Here is a 27,678-nt window from a genome sequence, read left to right as displayed (position 1 = left end):
GTGAAATTAAAATGTAAAGGAGCCTCATAGAATTCATGGAAGAAAATCAAGTAACATTGAGAATTAATATGTAATTTAAATTTAGGTTAAATGAAAACTAACCTAAGTTAGTAGTTAGCAACTGTTGTCAATTTTGTCCTCATACAAACATTTATAAGACTATCATCATATGCCGGGGGTAGTGGCACACACCTTTAATCCCAGTACTTGGGAGGCATAGGCAGGTGGACCTCTGTGAGTTCGAGGCCATCCTGGTCTACAGAGCGAGATCCAGGATTGGCTGTAAAGCTGCACAGAGAAACCCTGTCTTGAAATAGGAAAAAATAACAACAACAACAAAAAAAAACCCTATCATCATATAGCTGAATTTTCCATAATTATTCCTCAATTATTAATGGTTATTTAATAATAATGGCAAAGCTATGTGATTGGTTTGACTCTAATCCATTTCCCTGTGTCTTTCCCACTCTACTAGGAAAAGGAAGAGGACAAATCAGACACCTCCAGTTCTCAGCAGCCCAAGAGTCCACAAGGTCTGAGTGACACGGGATATTCTTCTGATGGAATATCGGGTTCTCTAGGTGAAATTCCAAGTCTTATACCAAGTGATGAAAAAGATTTGCTCAAAGGGCTCAAAAAGGACTCCTTCTCACAAGAAAGCAGTCCTTCCAGCCCCTCAGACTTAGCAAAATTGGAAAGTACAGTACTATCCATTTTGGAAGCTCAGGCAAGTACACTGGATGAAAAATCAGAAAAGAAAGCCCAGCCCCAGAGGGTTTCTCCCGAGCAGTCTCAGGACCAGCAGAAAACTCAGATTCCATCTGAAACACTGGATGTCACTATTTCAGAAGAGGTCAAAGAGAGCCAAGACAAGAAAGAAAGTTCAAAAAGGGACAGCCAACAAGGCTTTCCTTCCAGGAAGGACCATAAAGAAAAGCCTGAGCTAGCTGATGACCTAAGTCCAAGAAGAGCATCCTATGATTCAGTGGAAGATAGCAGTGAGAGTGAAAACTCCCCCGTCGCACGTAGGAAGCGGAGAACTAGTGTTGGCTCATCAAGCAGTGATGAGTATAAACAGGAAGACAGTCAAGGTTCGGGGGAAGAGGAGGACTTCATTCGCAAACAGATCATAGAAATGAGTGCTGATGAGGATGCTTCTGGCTCTGAAGATGATGAGTTCATTCGGAGTCAGCTCAAAGAGATCAGCGGTGTTACTGAAAGCCAGAAGAGGGAAGAAGCAAAAGGGAAAGGGAGAAGCACAGCAGGAAAACACAGGCGACTGACTCGTAAGAGTAGTGCCAGCTTCGATGATGACGCAGGGAGACGTCATTCCTGGCATGACGAGGATGACGAAACATTTGATGAAAGTCCTGAGCTCAAATTTCGAGAAACTAAAAGTCAGGAGAGTGAAGAACTTGTAGTTGCTGGAGGAGGAGGGTTGCGTCGATTTAAGACGATCGAACTCAACAGTACAATAGCAGATAAATACTCTGCAGAATCCTCTCAGAAGAAAACAACTTTGTATTTCGATGAAGAGCCAGAATTAGAAATGGAAAGCCTGACAGACTCACCTGAGGACAGATCTAGGGGAGAGGGATCCTCTAGTCTCCATGCATCCAGCTTCACTCCTGGCACGTCCCCTACGTCAGTATCGTCACTTGATGAGGACAGTGACAGTAGCCCAAGTCACAAAAAAGGAGAGAGCAAGCAGCAGCGCAAAGCTCGGCACAGGACACATGGCCCTCTTTTACCTACCATTGAAGATTCTTCTGAGGAAGAAGAATTGAGAGAGGAAGAAGAACTGTTAAAAGAGCAAGAGAAGCAGCGAGAATTAGAGCAGCAACAAAGGAAGAGTTCTAGTAAGAAATCAAAGAAAGACAAAGATGAACTTCGAGCTCAGAGAAGGAGAGAAAGACCAAAGACACCACCCAGTAATCTCTCTCCCATTGAGGATGCATCTCCCACAGAAGAATTGCGCCAGGCGGCAGAAATGGAGGAGCTCCATAGGTCCTCTTGTTCTGAATACTCACCTAGCATAGAATCAGACCCAGAAGGATTTGAAATAAGCCCTGAGAAAATAATAGAAGTTCAAAAAGTGTATAAATTGCCCACAGCTGTGTCTTTGTACTCGCCAACAGATGAGCAATCCGCTATGCAGAAGGAAGGTGTCCAGAAGGGTCTGAAAAGTGCTGAGGAGATGTATGAAGAAATGATGCACAAAACCCACAAATATAAAGCTTTCCCAGCTGCAAATGAACGAGATGAAGTCTTTGAAAAAGAGCCATTGTATGGTGGCATGTTAATAGAGGACTACATTTATGAATCTTTAGTAGAGGACACGTACAATGGATCAGTAGATGGCAGTCTGCTCACAAGGCAAGAAGAACAAAATGGATTTATGCAGCAGAGAGGAAGAGAGCACAAAATAAGACTCCCTGAGCAGATTTATGATGACCCTATGCAGAAAATCACAGACCTCCAAAAAGAGTTTTATGAGTTAGAAAGCTTACATTCTGTGGTGCCTCAAGAAGACATAGTTTCAAGCTCTTACATCATTCCAGAAAGCCACGAAATAGTGGATCTGGGAACCATGGTAACTTCTACCAGTGAAGAAAAGAAGTTATTAGATGCTGACACTGCCTATGAAGAACTCATGAGGCGGCAACAGATGCAGATGACAGATGGATCCAGTCCCACACAGACCACCATTGGGGATGACATGGCTGAGTCTACTATGGACTTTGACAGGGTGCAAGATGCATCTTTGACATCCAGTATCCTTTCTGGAGCATCCCTGACAGACTCAACCAGCAGTGCAACTCTCTCTATCCCAGATGTTAAGATAACCCAACATTTTTCAACAGAAGAACTGGAGGATGAATATGTAACTGATTATACAAGAGAAATTCAAGAGATCATTGCCCACGAATCACTGATATTGACCTACTCTGAGCCTTCAGAAAGTGCTGCATCTGTCCCACCCTCTGACACACCTTCACTCACATCATCTATTTCTTCAGTCTGCACCACAGATAGCTCCTCACCTGTTACTACCCTGGATAGCCTAACCACTGCTTATACAGAGCCAGCAGACGTAATAACGAAATTTGAAGACTCTGAGGAAATTTCTTCATCAACTTATTTTCGGGGCAGCATCATAGACTACCCAGAAGACATAAGTGTGTCTTTAGATCGGACCATCCCACCCGAAAGTAGAGCTAATGCTGATCATATTATGATTTCCTTCTCTAGTATAGCATCGTCGGTCACAGAATCTGTAAGTCCTAAAGCTGACAGGCCACAAGCAGACACCATGTCCACTGACTTACCTCTGTCTGAAAAGGACCCAATAAAAGGCAAGAAGGAAACTGGGGATGGAATTATTCTAGAAGTTTTGGATGCTTACAAAGATAAAAGGGAAGAGTCTGAGGTTGAACTAACAAAAATGAGCTTACCTGAAACTGGGTTGGTCCAAACACCTTCTGTAACAGCCCCTCAAATGAAGGAACAAGCTGTATCTCCATATTCTGTATCTGGAAAGCTCTCTGGTCAGGAAAAGCCCACATATAGGTTACCATCAGCTGGTCTTCCCGTTTCTACCCATCCATCTAAGTCTCGTCCATTTTTCCGAAGTTCTTCTTTGGACATATCAGCCCAGCCACCCCCTCCTCCTCCCCCACCACCCCCTCCCCCTCCCCCACCCCCGCCTCCCCCTCCTCCACCATTGCCCCCAGCAACTTCACCTAAGCCAACCCCTTATCCTAAAAAGAAGCTGGCAGCGGCCCCTCCAGTGACTCCAACAACGATCGGTACCACCCACGTTGATGCCGTTACCCCAATAGAGGCCACCACTGCTCGGAGGAGTAATGGGGTACCTGCAACCAAAATTTGTACCGCTGCACCTCCTCCTGTCCCTCCTAAACCCTCTTCAATCCCAACTGGACTTGTGTTTACACACAGGCCAGAGCCAAGCAAACCCCCAATTGCCCCCAAGCCAGCAGTTCCTCAGCTTCCGGTGACTGCACAGAAAACATCAGATGTGTGCCCCAAACCAACAGGTCTATCTTTGACTTCCAGTATGTCCTTAAATTTAGTGACTTCCGCAGATTACAAACTGCCTTCCCCTACCTCTCCACTCTCCCCACACTCTAATAAATCCTCACCAAGATATTCTAAGTCTCTAATGGAGACTTACGTGGTTATTACATTGCCCTCTGAACCTGGGACTCCAACAGATTCTTCTGCTGCTCAAGCCATTACCAGTTGGCCCTTGGGATCACCCCCAAAAGATCTGGTTTCCCTTGAAACAGTGTTTTCTGTAGTTCCTCCTGTGACAGCTACAGAAATTCCAACTTCTTCACAGCCAACCCTGTATGTACCAGGAGCTTTGGAGACATATTCTGCTGCCCCTGTTGTAACTCCATCTCTGTTTCAAGGAGCTCCAACTTCACTTACACAGTTTCTTCCAACAGAAGCTTCAAAAACGGAGGTTTCCGCAACCAGAAGTGCAGTCCCAAGTGTGGCTCCCAGAAGCGTTTCCATACCCATTCCTCCAGAGCCTCTTGCTCTGGACAGACATCAGTACAGGGAAAATGGAAAGTTGCAGCTTATTGGTGATGCCATTGATTTGCGTACAATACCAAAAATAGAAGCTAAAGCAACTGAAAAATGTATGGATCTTTCTGCTTCTGCAGTGGATGGGAAAAGGCAGACCACAGCAAATGAAGTTTACGGTCGACAAATTAGTGCCATCCAACCTTCTATCATAAATCTCAGTGCATCTTCCTCATTAGTAACTCCAGTCACCCTAGACTCTGAGACGGTGGCTGTTGTCACATGCACAGATACTACAGTTTACACAACAGGCACAGGAAGCCAAGTGAGTGCAGAGTATGCAATGACATCACCACTCCAGCTTACTATGTCAAAACATACTGAGTCATCATACAGGATACCAAGTGGCCAGACATTTCCTGTGATCAGAGATGAAGCGCCAATAAACTTATCCCTAGGTCCTTCAGCTCAGGCAGTGGCTGTTACAAAGCCTGTCACTGTACCTCCTGTGGGTGTCACAAATGGCTGGGCTGACAGCACTGCATCTCGGGGGATCACGGATGGAGAAGTGGTGGATCTCAGCACATCCAAGTCTCATAGGACTGTTGTTACAATGGACGAATCTACTTCAAGTGTGGTGACCAAAATAGTTGAAGACGATGAAAAGCCTGTTGATTTGACTGCAGGGAGAAGAGCTGTGTGCTGTGACATGGTTTATAAGCTGCCTTTTGGAAGGAGCTGCACAGCACAGCAGCCTGCAACGACCCTTCCTGAAGACCGTTTTGGTTATAGGGATGACCACTACCAATATGATAGATCAGGGCCATATGGTTACAGAGGGATTGGTGGAATGAAACCTTCCATGTCTGATACTAATTTAGCAGAAGCTGGACATTTTTTCTATAAAAGTAAAAATGCTTTTGATTATTCTGGAGGAGCTGATGCAGCAGTAGATCTAACTTCAGGGAGAGTATCTACAGGTCAGTATGATATAGTAATAGACCCTGCCTTGAAATGCCATTACGGTGTTATGCATCTCGTTTCAGGATGAAAAATGCCCCTCCTCTGGTTTTATTTACATTTTGGCTTCCCTTGGATGTTCTGGCAATATGTTTTAAAGTCCATGTGCATTTTTTGTTTCTTCGTGGTTCTTGCTGTTGTCCTCGCCTGCATGTGCCTGCATGTTCAACATTGCTTTTCTTCCGCAACGCATTAGGCTAACCTGTGGATTTGCATGCAGTCCCATTCATTGCGCTCATCAAGATAAAGGGGCTTTCAGACCCAAACAGCAGCATTCATTCTGAGAACTGGACTATAACTCTACCCTGTATTTCAGGTGAGGTAATGGATTATTCAAGCAAGACTACAGGTCCCTACCCAGAAACACGGCAAGTCATTTCAGGAGTTGGGATTAGTACCCCACAGTATTCCACAGCAAGAATGACTCCACCTCCAGGACCCCAATATGGTGTGGGAAGTGTTTTGAGGTCATCTAATGGTGTTGTCTATTCTTCAGTAGCAACCCCAATCCCCTCCACATTTGCTATCACCACTCAACCTGGCTCCATTTTCAGCACCACGGTGAGGGATTTATCTGGTATTCACACGACAGATGCACTGACTTCATTATCAGCCCTGCATCAAAGCCAGCCAATGCCTCGATCATATTTCATAACAACAGGTGCATCAGAAACAGACATCGCAGTAACCAGTATTGACATCAATGCCAGTCTGCAAACTATTACTATGGAAACTCTTCCGGCTGCGACAATGGACTCTGCTCCTGCTTTAACCACAGCATCGGAAGTGTTTTCTGAGGTGGGAGGAGAAGAAAGCACTCTTTTAATTGTCTCTGATGAAGATAAACAACAACAGCAACTTGACTTGGAGCGAGAGCTCCTGGAACTGGAGAAAATTAAGCAACAACGCTTTGCTGAGGAACTGGAGTGGGAACGTCAGGAGATTCAGAGGTTCCGAGAACAAGAAAAGATCATGGTTCAAAAGAAGCTGGAGGAGCTTCAGTCTATGAAACAGCACCTCCTATTTCAGCAAGAAGAAGAGCGGCAGGCCCAGTTCATGATGAGGCAGGAGACCCTAGCTCAGCAACAGTTACAGCTTGAGCAGATCCAACAGCTGCAGCAACAGCTGCACCAGCAGCTGGAGGAGCAAAAACTCCGCCAGATCTACCAGTATAACTATGACCCCTCTGGAAATGCTTCTCCACAAACCACCACTGAACAGGCAATTTTGGAGGGTCAATATGCTGCTCCAGAGGGCAGTCAGTTTTGGGCCACTGAAGATGCCACCACTACAGCTTCTACTGTGGTGGCCATTGAAATACCACAGAGCCAAGGATGGTACACTGTTCAGTCTGATGGGGTGACTCAGTACATTGCCCCACCTGGCATCTTGAGCACTGTTTCAGAGATACCTCTGACAGATGTTGTTGTAAAAGAGGAGAAACAACCCAAAAAGAGAAGTTCTGGAGCTAAAGTTCGGGGGCAGTATGATGAGATGGGGGAAAGCGTGGCAGACGACCCACGGAATTTAAAAAAGATAGTGGACAGTGGTGTACAAACTGATGATGAAGAAACCGCTGATCGGAGTTACTCAAGTAGGAGGAGAAGAACTAAAAAGAGCGTTGATACCAGTGTCCAAACAGATGATGAAGATCAGGATGAATGGGATGTGCCTTCTAGGTCAAGGAGAAAAGCACGTCCAGGGAAATATGGAGACAGCACCACGGAGGGTGACAAGACCAAACCCGCTTCCAAAGTCTCCAGTGTAGCAGTTCAGACAGTCGCAGAGATATCTGTGCAAACTGAACCAGTGGGAACCATACGGACACCTTCCATACGAGCACGAGTGGATGCCAAGGTAGAAATAATTAAACACATTTCAGCACCTGAAAAGACTTACAAAGGGGGCAGTTTAGGATGTCAAACAGAAACAGATTCAGACACACAGAGCCCTCCATACCTGGGTGCCACCTCTCCACCCAAAGACAAGAAACGCCCGACTCCTTTAGAGATTGGTTACTCATCATCTCACCTTCGGGCAGACACCACAGTGCAGCTGGCTCCTTCCCCACCCAAATCTCCAAAAGTCCTTTATTCACCCATCTCACCACTTTCACCAGGCAAAGCTTTAGAATCAGCCTTTGTACCTTATGAAAAGTCCCTCCCTGATGACCTAAGTCCACAGAAAGTACTACATCCAGATATGGCTAAAGCTCCCCCAGCAAGTCCTAAAACAGCCAAGATGATGCAGCGTTCTATGTCTGACCCCAAGCCTCTGAGTCCAACAGCAGACGAAAGTTCCAGGGCTCCTTTTCAGTGTCCCGAGGGCTTCACGGTAAGAGGGATTCGATTCAGTTAGAAGACAATGGATGAGTTGATGTTAATCATGTGTTTGCAGACTTGGAAGGTAACAAAACAGAAAGTGAAATACTAAAATTGAGGGAGGATTATTGCATTATAAATGTGTGTGTCGGGGTGGGGGGGGGGGGCATGTTCACTTAAAAGTGCCAAAGATAAAAGCTGTTTTGTGAGACTGAAGTTTTATTCTTAATATAAAAATCTCTAAATTGCAACCTGCTTTCAGTGTATTTAACTGATATGCCTTTCCCCTCATGGTGGAATAAGTATTGAATATAAACAAATAAGGCAAAGGATGAAGCATGAGCATGTGTTTACATCAGGAGTGCTAGGACTCAGGACTGAAGTGCTGGTCAAATGTGTGTGGTCAGCCTCTTCCGGCCAAAGTATTTACCTCAGCTGAGCATAAGCTCATTGTCCAAGATGCGCAGGAGAAAGGATGCTCCTTTAGGCCCAGTTCATCCATGCTTATTTTGTTTGTGGCAGCTTTCTTAAACTAATCTCAGATGAAACTCACTGCTACTGCTTATAGAGGCATAACTAATTTTTATGTTGGTTTCAATAGTAGAGGTTATTTTATGACGCATAATTTTGCCTCAAGGAAAGAAAGAGATAAATATGTTAGACATAAAGTTGTAAATGGCAATGGGAAATGTTAATTACCCATAATAGCAGGCATATTCTAATTAATAAAATCAATTATATATAGTTTAAGTATCAGTTCAGTTTTGAACAAATCTTCTCAAATTAAAATTTTCCCATGTGCAGTAGTTACTTAACTCTGGACCTTCAAACTCTGAAGCTTCTAAATATAATAGTCTGAAATACCACAATTTCCACTGATCCCCATGTGCTAAACAGTGGCTGTGATCTATAAAATATATATCATTATATTATTTATTATATAATATATAATATATGTGTATTAAATATATTATATATTATATGATATAAAATATATATTCGTAAGTCTGTAGTTATAAAGACATGATGTTCAAAATCATATTAATTAAAATTTCACATCTAAATTTTCCATATTTATAGTGAAATTTCATTATCTTCTGTATTTCCTTCTCCAGAGTATTTTGAAGTAAATATTATAAATACAAGTAAAACTGTCTTTATGTGGGTACAGAAAAAAAACTATGGTTAGATAGGCACTTGTGCATTGAGATTGCATTCAATTTTCAGTTACTTCATGATAGTCTGCTTCTGGAATCTGTTTAATCTTTTGTGAAAGTGACATTTAAATAATTGCAGTGCATATTTATTTTTATGGCCTATAAATTCACATAAATAATAAAATGAGAAAGCATTATGTTTCGGACTTTGAAAGGAGTGTTCCAAGCTTCAGTCAGTAGAAAGAGTAGCTTTGCCAGCTGATGATTGGTCATCTACTCGTTGTGACTTGAAACTTTTAATTCACTTATGGCAGAGACCCAAGCTACTGGGATTTTTCTCACATTTCCCTTTGCATTTGCAAATGTATAAGGAAGAATATAATAGGTGGCACGGGTATATTAAGTAAAATAACCAAATAAGTCTGAAACATATGAAACATAAGTCTAAACAATGAAACATAAGTTCATTGAGCCTTAGAGCACAGCTCCAACTTCTAGACTACCTCATCAACTTCTACATATAACAAACATGGAATAATTGTATGCATGGTATTGATACTGATATTGGTAGGACCCACCACAACAAACACAAGGTAAGTCTTATAGTCTATAAAAGTCTGGACCAGCATCTCCTGGTTCCAATAGGTCAGGAAAGGTTCCAAGGAGGAGACTGGGACATGAAGGCTGAGCTTTCTGCTGGACCACACAGAGAAAGGTGAAGGCCATTCCAAATAGAGGACAAAAAATATTCAAGTGTCCAGATTAATAGTCGGATGTACAGCTAAAGGGGGTGAACACGGTTTGCATTCTCTAAAACTGGCGTGGTGAGTGAGGGCTCAGCTGCAAGGAATCGAATGTATCAAAGTTCCTTTGTCCGTGAGAAGCTAGTTCAAGGTCACCATCCTTCTGTGTTCAGCCTCTGGACTCCTGTGTTCTGCTCTTTCCCAAAGTCAGTTCTCTAAGGAGCAAGAAGGGTAGTTTCTGATTAAAATCTATGTAAACAAATACATTACCTGCTTCACAATTTAAACTCACTAGTAGAATCTTACAAAGTTCAATCAATACTAGGAATTTATTTTTTATTGAAGATTTTTTTCATGCAATATATTATTCTGGTCATGGTATCCCCCTCCCTCATCTCCTTTCCAATCTTCTCTACATCCCCACCCACCCAACTCCATTCTGTCTCTCTCTCTCTCTCTCTCTCTCTCTCTCTCTCTCTCTCTCTCTCTCTCCCTCTCAAAACAGAAAAGAAAATAATAAGAAAATGAAAAAGCATGAGGAACACATACACATTGAGAGACACACACAAAGAAAATAAAATCCATAAGAATATAAAATAAGAAAATAAAATATATGAGCAAAAGACTAGTGAAGTTAAAAATGTATGAACAAAGAAGTATGAGATTGAAAACGTTCTCCAAAAATAATATTGCATCGGTTTTATGCCATCTATCTACTGCTGGGCGTTGCCCCGCTCTTAGTTATGGTTTGTATACCCAGTGAGGCTCCATCGGAGAACACTAGCTGTTCCTTTGCAAACAGTGGTCAGTTGGAGATAGCTTCTTGGTTAGAGATGGGAGCTTGTGTCCCCTTCACTCACCATTGTGACTCCCTGTAGCTTAGACCTGTGCAGACCCTGTGCTTGTTGCCACAGTCTCTGCAAGTCATATGTGCATCAGTCCTGTTGTGTCTGGAAGACACTATTTCCTTGGTGTCCTGAATCCCCTTGGGCTTTTACAATCTTTCCACCTCATCTTCTGCAGAGTTCCCTGAGCCCTGAGGAGAGATATTTGATAGAGATATCCCATTTAGGACTGAGTTTTCCAAAGTCTGTCACCATCTGCACATTTTCCAGTTGTGGGTCTCTGTGTTAGTCCCCATCTACTGCAGAAGGAAGTTTCTCTGTTCATGACTGAGTGAGACATTGATCTATAAGTATTGGTGAACGTTGTTTGAAGTCATTTTATTGCTATGTTCCTTTAGCAAAACAATAGTATTTGGTTTTCTCCTAGGTCCATGGCCTCCTATCTAGTGTTACGTATGGGTTCTATCTCATTGAGTGGACCTTATAGTTACTTCCACAAGTTTGTGCATCATGCAGTTTATCATGCAGGCAGGTTATCACTGTAGACCTCAGGGTTTGTAGCTGGGCTGATGTTCACCCTTCTCCCCTGAAAGTGTGCAAAGCACCTTCCAGTACTACAAACATTTGGCAATAGGGGTGAAGAAGGCTCCAGGTAGACACCAGGTTGACTTTTCCATGATCTGTGAAATGTATAAGTGTTGTCTTCAGCAATAGGGCCTTGCCATCAATTTGTGGAGAGCAAGAAATAGCCTTGGCAACAGTCTGAGTAGTTTAGGGGTTTCAGATGGGCTTCTTTGGCCAAAAACTTAATTAAGTGAAACCAATTCCTTGCTCTGGAGGTATAGGTTAGTGGCAAAAGATGTGTAGTAGTAGCCTTGTCTCCCTGTTCATTTGGTGACTACTCCGTTTAGATTTTATGTTTCTATTTTAAGAAGCTTCTGTTGTTTGTAGGTTTCAATATGACCCCTCACAAATGGTCCTTAGTGTTAGTTTCCCTTCTCCATAGTCCCTCTATATCTTAATCACTGTCCTATTGCTGGGAAAAGACATCATGACCAAGGCAACCTGTATAAAAGAAAGCATTTAATTGGAGGACTGCTTACCATTTTAGAGGGGTAGCTCATGATTGCTATAGAAGGAAGCAGATATGCATGGCACTGGAGTAGTAGCTGAGAGCTTTACAGTCTGAGCCACAGGCAGCAGGAAGAGACAAAGAAACACTGATCCTGACATGGGTGTTTGAAACATCAAAGCCCAACCCAGTGACACACTTCTTCCAACAAGGTCACACCTCCTAATACTTCCCAAATTGTTCCATCAATTGGGAGACCAAACATTTAGATACAAGAGCCTATGAGGCCGTTCTCATTCAAACCACTACACTCCTCTACGCCTGACTTCTCTCCCCATCTCTATTTAATTTTCCTATTCTAATTCACCCCCCATCTTTTATAACTATATATTCTATTTCCCCTTCATTAAGAGAGCCTCCCCTTCACCCTAGTTACTATTCTATACCTAACCTCTGTGGTTATGTGGATTGTATAGCATGCCTATTGAAGGCCAAAAGCTTACATCCACGTATAAGAGAATACATATCTCATTTTTCATTTGGGGTCTATTTTACCTCACTCAGAATGATTTGTTCTAGCTCTATCCATTTACCTGTGAAATTCATAATTTCATTTTTTTAAACAACGGATAATTCCATTGTGCAAATGGAATTATACCATTTTTAATTTAAAAAAATATACCACATTTTAATTATCCATTCATCTGTTGATGGGCATCTAGGCAGTTTCCGGTTTCAGCTATTGTTAATAGAGAAGCAGTATTCCATTGTGTATATGTACCACATTTTGTTTATCCATTCTTCAGTTGAAGGGCATCTAGGTTGTTTCCATGTTCTGGCTATTACAAACAATGCTGATATGAACATAGCTGAACAAGTGCTCTTATGGTGTGGTTGAGCATTCCTTGGGTATATGCCCAAGAGTGGTATAGCTGGATCTTGGGGGAGATGGATTCCCAATTTTCTAAGAAAGCACCATATTGATTTCCAAAGTGGTTGTACAAGCTTGCATTCCCACCAGCAGTGGAGGAGAGTTCCCCTAGCTCCACATCCTCTCCAGCATAAGGTGTCTTCAGTGTTTTTGATCTTAGCCATTCTGACAGGCATAAGGTGATATCTCAGAGTTGTTTTGATTTGCATTTCCCTGATGATTAGGGATGTTGAGCAATTCCTTAAATGTCTTTCGGCCATTTGAGTTTCCTCTGTTGAGAATTCTCTGTTTAGTTCTATAGCCCATTTCTTAATTGGACTGTTGGGCATTTTGATGTCTAATTTCTTGAGTTCCTTATATATCTCTGGGAGTCCAATTAGCGAGAATGAGGAGGGTTTATATGAGCGAGAATTGTTGAGACCAAGGTTGGATAAAGCACAGGGACAAATAGCCAAATGAATGGAAACACATGAACTATGAACCAATGGCTGAGGGGTCCCCACTGGATCAGGCCCTCTGAATGGGTGAGACAGTTGATTGGCTTGATCTGTTTGGGAGGCATCCAGGCAGTGGGACCAGATCTTGTGCTCATTGCATGAGTTGGCTGTTTGAAACCTGGGGCCGATGCAGGATTGTTTGGCTCGGCCTGGGAGGAGGGGACTGGACCTACCTGGACTGAGTCTACCAGGTTGACCTCAGTCTGTGGCTGTGGGGAAGGCTTTGCCCTGGAGGAGGTGGGAATGGGGGGGGGGGGGGGTTGGGGGAAAGGTGAGGGGGATGGGAGGGGGGGGAGAACAAGGGAATCCGTGGCTGATGTGTAGAACTGAATTGTATTGCAAAATAAATTAAAATTAAAAAAAAATAGCAAAAAAAAAAAAAATAGAGAAGCAGTAGCATGAATGAGCAAGTGTCATTGTAGTAGGATGTAAATAGAGTCCTTTAAGTATATGACCAAGCATATTATAGCTGGATCTTGAGGTAAATCTACTCCCAGCTCCCCAAGGCTATTTATGCCACACTGATTTCCATAGTGGAAATACAAGTTTGCAATCCCACCAGCAATGCATGAGTGTTTCCCTTACCCCACATTCTGACCAGCATGACCATCATTTGTTCTGCTGATCTTTGCCATTCTGACTGGTGTAGTCAAATCTCAAGGCAGTTTTGATTTGTATTTCTTAAGGACTTTATTCCATAAACTCTGCCTGTCTCATAGCATCCTCTGCTCTTCCTGCATTCTTCCCACGCCTGGCTCTGCGCAAACCACCAGTTTGCTGTTACTTGGATGTGCCCACATCATCTGTCATCCCAATCAAGGTTCCACTTCTGGATTTCTTGATGGGGTTTTGCTCAGATTATATTCAACAGAGGCCCTCCTGCCTAATTTTCTTATATATTCTTATGACTTTAAGTCTCACTTTCACCCCTAAATTTACACATAATACATATGAAATATTATCCTTATTATCTAGTAGAATATACATAATACATATGACATAATATTCTTACCTAGTAGAATAAAAACTCAGATTTTATTCATGGGTGAGGATTTTCTTTACTGAGTTCACAGTTTTATATAATGCACAGAAAAATGCCTGACCAAAAAAATGTTTAATTTTAATTTCTTTGTTATCAAACTGCTTCTATTTTTTCCAGTTTCGAAGGCTTCACAAATTTTTAATGCCCACAAAAACAAAAAGCAAAAGTTAAGCCTGAAATAAACAAGCCAATATTCACCCACTCACTAAACTTGCCTAATTCAATGTTGTATTATTTCATTCTGTTTTATCCTGTTTGTTTTTCTACCTCCTGGATGTGCAACATTGGACTTTGTCAGAATTTATTTCAACGCACTTTTTAAAAATGTGTTTGTGGAGTATCTGTAGCTGCAGGTCCATGAGGATTTCATAGCTGAGAGGAAACAAACTATGTTCCCTGTGTCCTTTCTCTTCCACAATGAGACTGATTTGCATCACTAACCCAGGTAATCCATAACTTCAGGAAGGAATGTTAATTCAGCATGTCAGGAGAGAAGGTGACTTTAGCCACTGCAAGAAAGCAATGTAAATTCTAAGAACTTGCCTCCAGCAAGAAAGATCTGAATCCATTCAAAGATTCATACGTCCTGAAGAATAGAAATTCTTTAATGATTTCCCTGTCAAAAAGATGATGCATTTCAAAAAACTAATCATTCCTCAATAATAATGCATAATACTTTTTGCACTGAAATAGGCTATTGTTGAACATGTTACCACCTCTCCATAGAAACACGACGTATTAAAACTGAGCCTATTCCCAGCCTTAACTGACAGAATCATTATTAAAATTATTTTTATCTAGAGGAAGCCAGGATCCTTTAGAAAAACAGATGCAAATTGTGAGCTGACTATTACAAGAATATATTTTGCTTCACTGATTGCTGTTTTGATAGCTATTTTTAAATTTTTTGGAACCCTTCAGTGTCTGTTCCTCAGAGTAATTTCCATAGCCAAAAACTTAGAAATTTTGTTTTGTCAAAATTTTATTTTTGTATTCTTCCAAAATAAGAATTTAAGAAATAATGACTAAGTGGGACTTGAAGAAAGATTTTTAGCATGGGTGATTGCCCTACCTTTTAAGAAAAATCAAGATAAAAATCAGTTTATTACTGATTTTGATGAAATCATGTTTATAATGGCATTATGTAAGAAAATGTATTTACATGTTAAAGATGTTTATAAGCACATCATCTTTTCTAGTTCTGATCTTTCTTTATTTCTTATGTTGTTCATATATTTGTTGGGATTAAATTTTATGTTGTAAAATCCAACTACATTAAAATTTCAATAGGCAGCAGTATATTAGTGTTTTTCAAAATATAACAGTAAAATGGCTTAGAGTTATTAATAGTTAGCAAAGTATGATCAAGTCTTAGGATAAAATCAACTAAGACAAATGAATGCATAAATACAAATGTCAGTTTATTATTTGTTCAATAATATTGCAATTTATTATGATCAATATTGAAAGATTAATTCAAAACCAAATTCAGAAGACTGAAGAAAAGGCCATGTTTTCTTATGTTCTCCAAAAATCCATATTTCAAAATATAAAAATTAGCATGCTTCTAAGAAACAGATTTCTATTCTTGCTAATCAGTGAAAGACCTCTGCCAAACTGTAACAGTGGATATTTTACATACCAATTTAACAGAGACAAGGGGCCCTTCTCAACTGAGATTAATCTGATTGTGATTAATGTAATTTACTGATGTACAGCATTACTTAACATTAATTAGTTTCCAAAGTATTTTATAATATGATTTTCTCAACAACTCATGTTAGTTTCTATTTGAACAGTTGTGAAGCTGATTATCACCTCTTCCTTCAAAACTCACACGCAAATAAATGCACGTTTGTGTATCTATTTATATTTCTAAAATTACTAATTTTTAGGACTTAAAGGTATACAGCACTAGCTATTATTAAGAATAATAAAATAATAATTAAACTGATAATAATATAAAAATTTGGAAAAAATGGGATATATTTCAAGACATACTTTACAGTTAGAGAACAATATGTTCCACTAATTTTCTGATATTTTCTTGTCATATTCAATATCATAACATACATTTATATCATGTATATATTGTTTTAATATACATACATATAGAGAATATTCACACATACACCTATGGCATTGTATAATGTTTCATATGCTGCTGCATAGTTCAAATGTACAAATCACTTCATTTCTGTAGGTGCTAAATCTATTTTATTCAATACTTTCAAGGTGAGTAATCTGAAATCAAGATGTATGTCCTTTGAATTACTACACCAACCCAACATCAATTTTACTGTAGTATGATTTTGTTACTGTTTAACAGGCTTTCTTTTTTATGATGTTCTGTGTCTGGGTTATAATTAAGGTCTCAGTTAGGGAATGATGAGAATAAGTTTGTAAGCTACACAGAGTCTTAAAGGAACTGGCTAAATAAGTTGAAGTAGGTTAGTCCAAAAATAAATAGCAGAAGGGCTTTTATTTATTTAAATTTCATATTAAGAACGGGATGTGAAAGATTCAAATTAAACTGTTGATAAAAATAACAGTCTTAATATGTAACCCTGGCTATCCTATGGAACTCATTATGTAGACCAGGCTGGCCTCAGACTCACAGAAGTCCACCTGCCCCTGCCTCCAAAATGCTGGAATTAAAGGTGTGTACCATCAAGCCAGGAAAATTCTTGAAAATAATATGAGAAAAAAAGAAAATAATATGAGAAATTATTAACCCTGATTATAGCCCCATAATGTAAGGACTTATTTGCTGTGAAAAATGAATGTCACATTTAATTACGTATGATGTCAAATAAAAGCTTAATATTGTGGATAACAGTAAAGAACACATACTGAATCCAGGGTAATACAAGTAGATTTGAGGCTGAAGGTGATTACATTTGTTATTCCCATTCTTCTTCCCAATTGAAAGGCTAATTATTTAGTTATTATTTATTATTTGAAGAAATAGAAATTCTTTCTGATAAGTTATTTTAACCACATGACTAAATCACTCTTTTGAAGTTGGATCAAAATTCCATTTAATTTCTGTTAGGTACTGAGTTTCTGCAGGACAAGGATAGGCCTGTCCCCATTGTTTTTCTAACAAAACTTGGCCCTAATTACAGGTTTGTGCTCTGTGCCTAGAGGCTACTAGGGTAGTTACTTCCTCCTTTGAGCCTTGACCTGAAAACACTTCTTAATGTGCTAATTAATAGTGTGAAGTTGTGAATATTTCCTAAACCACTCAGTGTGACAATTTACTTTCCTTTGCACCTGAAAAAATGTGCACAAGTTTCTCCAGTGTGATATAGTCATCAGTGTCCAAAATTGTTCTAACAAAAATCATCCCAATATTGCATTCAGGAAAGTCATCTTTATTGAAAAGTTCAACCAGTTTTTCATGTATGGCAGGAATCACTTACCTATAACTACTTATAGAAATGCACAAAAGGCTCATATTTCATGGATTATCTATTGAAAGATGATTGGCTTGCTCTTTTCTACTTCTGTATAGAATTGGGAATTGAAAGCAAATTTAAGAACTTAAAATAACAGGAAAAAAAAGACATGATTTTACAAGCCTGTGAACTTTATCTTCTAATCTATGGAATGCTTGTTGACACTAACTGAATTAAATGTACAAGCCCTAATCAATTGTAAATAGTATTGTCTCATAAGGAACCAAATGATCTCAAGACCATTTAAAATATGGTCTATCACCATTACTTAACAGCAGGACTTAAGTTTTAGAGGCACTGTTTCACATGATTTAAATTTATGAAGAAGAAATATTTCATCAATTGCAATCATACATAGATTTAAAAAAAATCTCTTGGAGCTGGTGAGATGGTTCACAGTATAAGGGTGCTTGTGGACGCACATACTGGAAGAAGCAAACCAGTTCCCACACATTGTCCACTGTGATGCATGTGTTCATCCACATCCACATTCACAAATTAACAAATACACAAGCAAACACAAACCCATGTCACGTTTGCTTTGATGTTGTTCAAGGTTATGTTCTTGGGCAAGGAATAACCAGCCAGATAGAAACACCGAATAATAGAGATCCCTATGACTGTGGGCAGTGATTACAACCTGAACACAGAATGTCTTTCTCACTCTGTGTAAATCAATGTCACTTGTAAAATTGTCATCACAGTTCTCAACACTTTTGATATTCAGTGGTTGCATCATTCTTCATATTGCTAATGGTCTGACGCTTGGGAAGCATTTTACAGCAGTCACAGATCTAATACTTCGTGTTCAAAAAGAACTGAAAGAATACTTCATGTGAAATAAAGAATTGCATTTTACTGTCTAAAAAACAGAGTTAATTGTATGCAGATGGAAGTGACAGTAGGTAGATATTTCATGAAGACACTGCAATCACAGCAGTGACTCTCTATGGAGAAGTGGTTTGTTCTCAGGCCGACTAAATCAATGGTAGGCCATGCTACAGTTAACATCCCTGAGTCGGAAAGAATGCTTGCAGGCAAAAAGTAAGAGATGCTTTTCAATTTTCATATTTGCATTTATGTCTTCATACAAGTTATTGTTTTAATTTTTAGAAATTTTATTAGTTTTATACTCTCTTCAGATTTCCTGCACAAATGATTTAGCCCATTTTCCAGTAACTGAATATAGTTAGGTGGCATATAATATTTTTTACCTTGAAGAGAGTAGCGTTAGATACCAGTAATTGGTATTCAGTATCTCTAGGTGAACAGCACCCTGTAAAAATTAAATTGTTTAGAAATGAAAAAATAGTAACTGTCTGCATCTTAAAGAGGCGGGGATTTAATCTGGCTCACATTTCCAGGGTACATCCAGTCCATCATAGCAGGGAATGCATTCACATACACATAAATTAAAATATTTTTTAAATCTTAAATAAAGTGAAACATTTCACTACATAGCCCTGACTAGCCTGGAACTCACTATCTAGACCACACTGGCCTCATACTCCTAGTAATCATCCCACTTCTGCCCCCTGGGTGAAGGGATCACAGGTTAATTCTAATATCTAAAGGCTATTAATCATTTCTGTATTATTCCTTAATCCATTATCCTTTTCCAAATTTTCATGGTACTTTAAAGAGAGCAACTCTTACTTTTATTTGTACAAACTTTGCCTCATGGTCTTTTATGTGGCTTCCAAAGTCACAGCTCTTAAAATTCCACACCCTAAAAGCAGCCATACCCTAAATATATATATTCAAGGAGAAAAGAATAAGCTTGGGTTGGCTCCTTTACCAAGTAAGATACTATAGTCATGTGAGTAAAATGGGAGAGAGTGCTTCATTGTTTTAAGTTTATAGAACAAAGCCCTTTCATTCCACTAAATTCCCATTCATACTGTAATATATTCTTCAATGAATAAATGCTGGACTGTAAAATATAGAAGTAAAATTTGAGTGGCTTTGGTTAATTACATGCAGATGAGAGAGTGATACCCCTAAATAGAACTAAAATAGAACCTGCTGGTAGCAACAATTGTAAAATTTATAAAATAGGAAAATTGTGTTTCTCATCTGTACTCGCCATTGATTATGTAAAATATGCAGAGGAATACTATTGCCAAAGTTAGAGAAAGTTTCCAAATGCATATCAAGCATAAACACTCATAGGAGAAACATTTGTATAATATTCTTTACACTGTAAGTACTTTGAATAGTCAAGGGATTGATCAACCTAGATATAAGGGTTTTTATATTCCATTATACAAATAATTAAGCAAATTTTTAAGTTATGGCTGATAGAGATGATTATTTTACTCACCAGAATAGATTCATATGGGGTGGGTTGCTTTTTTTTTTTTTTTTTTTTTTTTAGTGTGCTGGGAATCAAGCCCAGAGCCTTGCCTGTCCTAGGCAGCATTCTACCCCTAAGCTACACACCTCAGCTCTGAATGTGTTTTACAAGGAAATCCTGTAATTCTGGTGCTGCTAGCCACTGCCAAGAATTTGAAATTAACATTTAATTGCAATAAAGCTTCAACAAAAAGTTCAGAAGTAAAAGGGTTTTAAAATGTAAGCGACTCTTGTTCATATATCAAATATTAGAAAGTAAAAATAATTTCTAAGAACAGCTTTTTATAATTAATGTGAAATTCATAGCAAATTAATCATTTAAAAGTAAGGAATCTGGCTGGTTTTAGTATATTTATACTGTTGCACAGCCACCACCCCCTCTATGTATTTCTACAACACTTCATCCCATCAGAATAAACTTCTGCACCTATTCAGGGGTGACTTTCCACTCCCTCTCTCCTTCCTCTCCGTCAGCCAGCAGTGTTTTCTGTCCATGGAGATCCAGCTCCTCTGGCTATAGATATAAATGGGATCATATATATGTGACCTGTGTGCCTGGCTACTTTTACTTTAAGTAATATTTCCAACATTCATCACATTTTAGCATGTATCAGTAGTTTTTTCCCTTTGTACTCTAGAAATCCATTGTACCATACACTCTCCAATTTGTTTATCTCTCCATCTGTTGGGGGACATATTGGTTATTTAGAATTATTCTGGTGTGTATATGAATGCATATGTATTTGTTGAAGTGCCTGCTTTTATTATTTGGATATGTACTTAGGAGCACGAGTGATAAACCTTACAGTAATTCCTCATTGCGCTTGAGTCATTATCAAACTCTTCCATAGCACTTAAACTTTTACATTCCTATCAGCAATGTACAAGCATTACTATTTTTCGATCTGCTTTCAAACACTTATTCTCCTTTAATTAAAGAAACAGCAGCCATCCTATTGAGTATAAACTAGTATCTAGTTGTGATTTTGATTTTCCGAGTAACTAACGATGCTGAACATTAGTTCAAATGTTTTTTGGCATTTGTATTCATATTCTCATTTGGAGAAATTATTCAAGACTTTTGACTAGGTTTTAATTTAATGATAATAGCTTGTAAAAAGCCATGCTTTAATATTAATGAATAAAGACAACTAACATAATAGGTAACTTCTAAAAATATTGCTTAACTGAGGAGTAAGGTGAATATGTATAGTTGTATGAATCTCAGCAAATAATGCTCTGTTTCTCTTAACTAGGAAAAGCTATCTGCACATAAAATTCCTACTATTAAAGTTTACAAGTCTGAAAAGGAGCTGGTTTCAAGTTTCTAAGGAACAGTTCACTCACTTAGAAAGAAGAACAGTACAGAGAGCAGGGGACATTTATTTAATCAGCAGCTCAATTTGGCAAATCGTGAAAATGTAGACTTCTCAATGCACTGCTTGTACAAAACATTGTGTGTTTGTGCTTGGGGATTTGTTGAAGCTCAATGATATGTCAACATTTAATGTGCACCAGAGCTTTTTGATCATATAGGGTTGTTTACTTATGTAGCAGGAATAATTTTAAAATGTGGACATATCTGTGACCTTTCCCAATGGTCAAGAAGCTGTGAACTCAAGTCATGCTCCCAGGCCAATGAGGAAGACTGGAGCCTGGTCACGAAATGGGAAGATGACCTGAGTGAGACTTTCTCCCCAGCCCAAGCTGTTTGCTCCCTTGAATCCCTGCTCTTCCTGAGAGTAACCAAAGTGAGGGCATTTGAAACATTTCTCTGAAAACTCTAACCTAGAAAATAAAAGAATCCCAGGACAAACTTAATACAGAAAAGTACTAAGGATTCATCTAAAATCTTGACATACAATAAGAAAAGTAACGTGTGTGTCCAAAGGTGAAACTCAGGTTTTCAGGTTGCTGGCTGATGCATTTCCCCAGTCCCAGACAGGCAAGTATTGTAATATCTAGTTTTGAAAAAGTAATTCCAATAGGAAAATCCTTCTTGGTTAAAAAAAAAAAAAAGCATCAGAAAGCCTTAGATGATCCACTTTCCCCAATTAATTCCTATGCTACTTCCAAACTACTTCTTTTTTTCTTTTATTATTATTATTATTATTATTATTATTATTATTATTATTATTAAGAAATTTTCTATTCATCTTACATGCCAACCACAGACCTCCTCCTCCCTCTCCCTGTCTCCCAGCCTTCTTCCCCAGTCCACCCTCCATTTCCACCTCCTCCAAGTCAAGGTCTTCCATGGGGAGTCTGCAGAGCCTGGCACATTCAGGTTGAGGCAGGTCCAAGCCCCTCCCCCATGCACCAAGGCTGCCAAAGGTGTCACACCTTAGGCACTGGGCCCCAAAAAGCCAGCTCATGCACCAGGGATGGATCCCGATCCCTCTGCCTGTGAGCCTCCTAAACAGTTCAAGCTAAACAACTGTCTCGCCTATTCAGAGGGCTCAGTCCAGTCCCATGGGGGCTCCACAGCTATTGGTCCACAGTTCATGGGTTTCCACTAGTGTGGCTGGTCATCTCTGTATATTTTCCCATCATGGTCTCGATGTCCCCTGCCCACAGAATCCCTCCTCTCGACGACTGGACTCCTGGAGCTTGGCCTGGTGCCCAGCCATGGATCTCTGCATCTGCTTCCATCAGTAACTGGATAAAGGCTCTATGATTACAGTTAGGGTATTCACTAATCTGGTTACCAGAGTAGACCAGTTCAGGCACCCTCTCGACTATTGCTACTAGTCTAAGGTGGGGTCATCCTTGTGGATTCCTGGCAACTTCCCTAGCACCCTGTTTCTTCCTATTCCCATGATATCTTCATTTATCATGGTATCTCTTTCCTAGCTCTCCAACTCTGTCCCTGTTCCATCTCAAACTTCCCATTTCCTTATGTTCTCATCCCCCATTCCTTGCCCTCCATTATCCCCCTCATCCCCAGTTTGCTCATGTAGATCTCATCTATTTCTCCTTTGCTGGGCTATCGAATGTGTCCCTCTCAGGGTCCTCCTTGTTAGCTAGCTTCTCTGGAGCTGTGGGTTATAGTCTAGTTATCCTTTGCTTTACATCTAGTATCCACTTATGAGTGAGTACATACCATGTTTGTCCTTCTGAGTCTGGGTTGCCTCACTCAATATGACATTTTCTAATTCCATCCATTTGCCTGCAAATTTCATGATATCATTGTTTTTTACTGCTGAGTAGTACTCCATTGTGTATACATGCCACATTTTCTTTATCCATTCTTTGGTTCAAGGGCATCTAGGTTTTTTCCATGTTCTGGCTATTAAGAATAATGCTGTTATGAACATAATTGAGCATGTGTCCTTGTCGTAAGGATTGAGCATTCCTTGGGTATATGCCCAAGAGTGGTATAGCTGGGTCTTAAGGTAGATTGATTCCCAATTTTCTGAGAAACCGCCATACTGATTTCCAAAGTGGCTGTACAAGTTTGCATTCCCACCAACAGTGGAGGAGTGTTTGCCTTGTTCCAAATCTTCTCCAACATAAGCTATCTTCAGTGTTTTTGATCATAAGATGGTATCTCAGAGTTATTTTGATTTGCATTTCTCTGATGACTAGGGGTGTTGAACAATTCCTCAAATGCTTTTCAGCCATTTGAGATTCTTCTGTTGAGAATTCTCTGGTTAGCTTTGTAGCCCATTTTTTAATTAGATTGTTTGGTATTTTGATGTCCAGTTTTTTTTTAATTCTTTATATATTTTGGAGATCAGCCCTCTGTCAGATGTGGGGTTGGTGAAGATCTTTTCCCATTCTGTAGGCTGTCATTTTGTCTTATTGACCATATCCTTTGCCGTACAAAAGCTTCTCAGTTTCAGGAGGTCCCATTTATTAATTGTTGCTCTTAGTGCCTGTGCTACTGGTGTTATATTTAGGAAGTGGTCTCCTGTGCCAGTGAGTTCAAGACTGCTTCCTACTTTCTCTTCTATCAGGTTCAGTGTAGCTGGATTTATGTTGAGGTCTTTGATCCACTTGAACTTGAGTTTTGTGCATGGTGACAGATATGGATCTATTTGCAATCTTCTACATGTTGACATCCAGTTATGCCATCATCATTTGTTGAAGATGCTTTCTTTCTTCCTTGGTACAGTTTTGGCTTCTTTGTCAAAAATCAGGTGTCCATAGGTGTGTGGATTAGTGTCAGGATCTTCAATTTGATTCCACTGGTCCACATGTCGGTTTTTATGCCAGTACCCAGCTGTTTTTGTTATTATCGCTCTATAGCAGAGCTTGAGGTCAGGGATCATGATGCCTCCATAGGTTGCTTTATTATAGAGGATTCTTTTAGCTATCCTGGGTTTTTTTGTTTTTCCATATGAAGTTAAGTATTGTTCTTTCTAAGTCTGTGAAGAATTGTGTTGGGATTTTGATGGGGATTGCATTGAATCTGTAGAGTGCTTTTGGTAAGATTGCCATTTTTACTATTAATCCTACCTATCCATGAGCATGGGAGATCTTTCCATTTTCTGATATCTTCTTCAATTTCTTTCTTCAGAGACTTAAAGTTCTTATCATATGGATCTTTCACTTGCTTAGTTAGAGTTATCCCAAGGTATTTGATGCTATTTGTGGCTATTGTAAAGGGTGATGTTTTTCTGATTTCATTCTCAACTCATTTATCATTTGTATATAGGAGGGCTACTGATTTTTTTGAGTTAATCTTGTATCCTGCCACATTACTGAAGGAGTTTATCAGCTGTAGGAGTTCCCTGGTATTATTTTTGGGGTCACTTATGTAGACTATCATATCATCTGCAAATAGTGAAATTTTCACTTCTTCCTTTCTAATTTGTATCCCCTTGATCTCCTTTTTCAGTATCTAATGAGATGATCATGTGGGTTTTTTTTTTCTTTTAGTTTGTTTTTGTGATAGATTGCATTGACAGATTTTCATATGTCGAACCATCCCTGCGTCTCTGGGATGAAGCCTACTTGATCATGATGGTCGATTTTTTTTTTGGTGTGTTCTTGGATTCAGTTTGCTAGTATTTTATTGAATATTTTTGCATCAATGTCCATGAGGGAGATTGATCTGTAATTCCCTTTGTTGCATCTTTGTGTGGTTTGAGTATCAAGTAAAAAAGAAATCATCCTACTGTCAATTCATAGGAGTAACTGTGCCCAATAAGTGAAAAGCACACTGCCAATAGACTGTGGAAGGGTCCCACAGCTGCTTTAAGGGAGAATATGGTAGTTCACAAGAAAATTACAGACAGAAGTGATCAGTCATTCATAGGCAGTGGCCCACAAGCCTTTCCTGACGAGGTTCCTCTATCAGAGAACTTTTCACCTGATGGGTCAGCCATATGAATATCAGTTGTCATCTGTTGTGTAGCTAGAAGACTTCCTGTGTCCCAGCCTGCTGGTGGTCAGGACAAATCTCTCTCACCCGCCAGTCCCATAACCACTCAGACCCCTAGTCAACATACAGAGGCTTATATTATTTACAAACTGTATAACCATTAGCTTAAACTTATTATTGACTAGCTCTTACACTTTAAATTAACCCATAATTTTTATTTATGCTTAGCCATGTGGCTTGGTACCTTTTCTCAGCTCTGTCTTGCCATCTTGCTTCCTCTGTGTCTGGCTGGCGACTCCTGACTCAGCCTTCCTCTTCTCAGAATACTCCTCTCTGCTTTTCTTGCCTATACTATACTTCCTGCCTGGCTACTGGCCAATCAGCATTTTATTGATCAATCAATCCGAGTAACACATTCACAGCATACAGAAAGACATCCCCAGCACTGTTGCATATTTTTTGTGGCCTCCAACAATCTATCTTTTGTGTGTTCTACTTAAGACCCTGATTCTAGGAATGGTTTACTTTATAACTCTTCATTTTTCTTGATTCAAATTTTGTCAGATGCAAGCACTGGGAACTTGAGGAAATTGATAAACCTTCCTCGGCTTGATTGGAAGTAATAGAATTTACCCTAAAAATTATAAATTGAAATAAGCCAACTAAGTAACATAGTAAGATATAACATGAAATTCTTAATATCATATATATGTCTTACATCTAACCACTTACTACTGCTCTTTCAAAGGCAGATCATCTTTTGCTCCTGGACCATTTGATGAATTGTGGCATGTTCTCCTACCTTATCTGTATTTCCAACCCATCCATTCTGCACTTCAAGCAGAATGTTTTCCATGTGTAAGTGATATCATGCAGTCAGTATTCTCGAAGTAAGTAATATGAATAACTAATAGGAAGCCCCCTGACTTTCAAGACATATCACATGGCATCCCATGTCTTTCCTTGTGCCCTGAAACTTAGTTAGTCTACTGAACAACATTTTCAGCTGACTCTACATTCCTGTATGTGTATAGCACCCCCATCAGTAATAGCTGTTTGTATAACCAAATGCATTTTAATATAATGTATACAAATATTAGAATATTATGAAAAATGTTGGGCCCTGGCCCCCGTTTTTTTTTCATTTTTTTATTTTATTATTTTTTTAATATAAAAAATAAAGTCCATCTTTTTCCAGATTAGAATGTCTCAGTGGAACAAATAGCCACAGAGCTTAAAACCACTTTGTGAATGTCAGTAGCACTCAAAGTTCTAGGTCCAATTCAAGGCCAGTTTTGCCCCATCTACTAGAAAATAAGTTAGCAAAGTGAAGGCCGCTAAGCTCTGGAAATTAGTGTGTGATTGCTTCCCACTGAGGACCAAGCATGAGGCAGTGCTTCACCCCAGACCAGACAGTTCCTGCACTGATTTCTCCACATCCCAAGGGAGAGTCCGCCAGCGATCTCAATCTAATGTTTTAGTCACCCTGGTTATTCTATGGTGTCTGGATGAAGTCTTGTTCTTAGGGATGGCATAAAAAAGGCCAGTCCAACTCTGAGTTGTCCTGATGTAGAAGTCACTCCAACATTAGTGCAAGGGACTCAGGAAAGATAGGAGGCAGGGTTTATCTACAGAGGATAATCTCCCACTGACCTAAGAGTCAGACACACCTCTAAAATCCTGAGGCAGATTAAAAGTGTCAAAGGGCTGGGCAGTGGTGACATACATCTTTAATCCCAGTACTTGGGAGGCAGAGGCAGGCAGATTTCTAAGTTCAAGGCCATCCTGGTCTACATAGCAAGTTCCAGGACAGCCAGGACCGAAAAAGGTGGCAAAAGTACACAACCATAGTTTAAAACAGCCCTATGCCTCTGTAATCTCCCAGTCCTAGGTACAATTTAATCATGCTGTAAAAGCACTGGCAGAATGTTCCAGAAGACAGCTCCAGTTGGAAATAGGCTGCAGAGGAGAGCTCCTGAACTGGAGCTTCTAGTCCCCCTGAAGAATATTATGCATATTCAAAACACCTCTGGAGGCCATTAAAACTCTAGGCAGCCAATGACAGGGTAGCCCCATCATCCTTACCTTAGAACTGCCTGCTCTGGGCATGGGCCTGGCCCCGGTTTTTGGGGAGCTGTTGCCTTGCTTGCTGACCTTGATCAGATGTCCTCTCTATGCTAATTCCCTGCCGGATTCATTTCTCCTTAACTGCTTAATGAAGGGTCCTTGTTTGCGTATCCTATATATTGGTGTAATGCTAGAATGTAAAACAGCTGTAGCGAACTTTTGCCCTCCCAGGTTCTTCCACTGTGCTGTAAGTCTGTATTTAAGGCCTCCTCCCTCCTTCAATA

General features: G+C 39.7%; 1 protein-coding gene across 4 annotated transcripts in view; it reads left to right on the top strand.

The window, feature by feature from the left end:
- Pclo (piccolo presynaptic cytomatrix protein) overlaps positions 1-27,678 on the top strand; it is a 345,647-nt gene that overhangs the window by 167,325 nt on the left and 150,644 nt on the right. For all 4 annotated transcript variants that reach the window (XM_052719673.1, XM_052719671.1, XM_052719672.1 and 1 more), the window contains exons 5-6: positions 476-5,534; positions 5,891-7,908. In XM_052719673.1, coding sequence (XP_052575633.1) covers positions 476-5,534; positions 5,891-7,908 — 7,077 coding nt within the window. The remainder of the gene's footprint in view (positions 1-475; positions 5,535-5,890; positions 7,909-27,678) is intronic.

The sequence above is a fragment of the Peromyscus californicus genome, unplaced genomic scaffold, assembly GCF_007827085.1.
Source record: "Peromyscus californicus insignis strain IS unplaced genomic scaffold, ASM782708v3 Scaffold_6__1_contigs__length_162567912, whole genome shotgun sequence".
NCBI classification, from domain to species: domain Eukaryota; kingdom Metazoa; phylum Chordata; class Mammalia; order Rodentia; family Cricetidae; genus Peromyscus; species Peromyscus californicus.
This window is presented reverse-complemented; position numbering and strand designations above follow the sequence as displayed.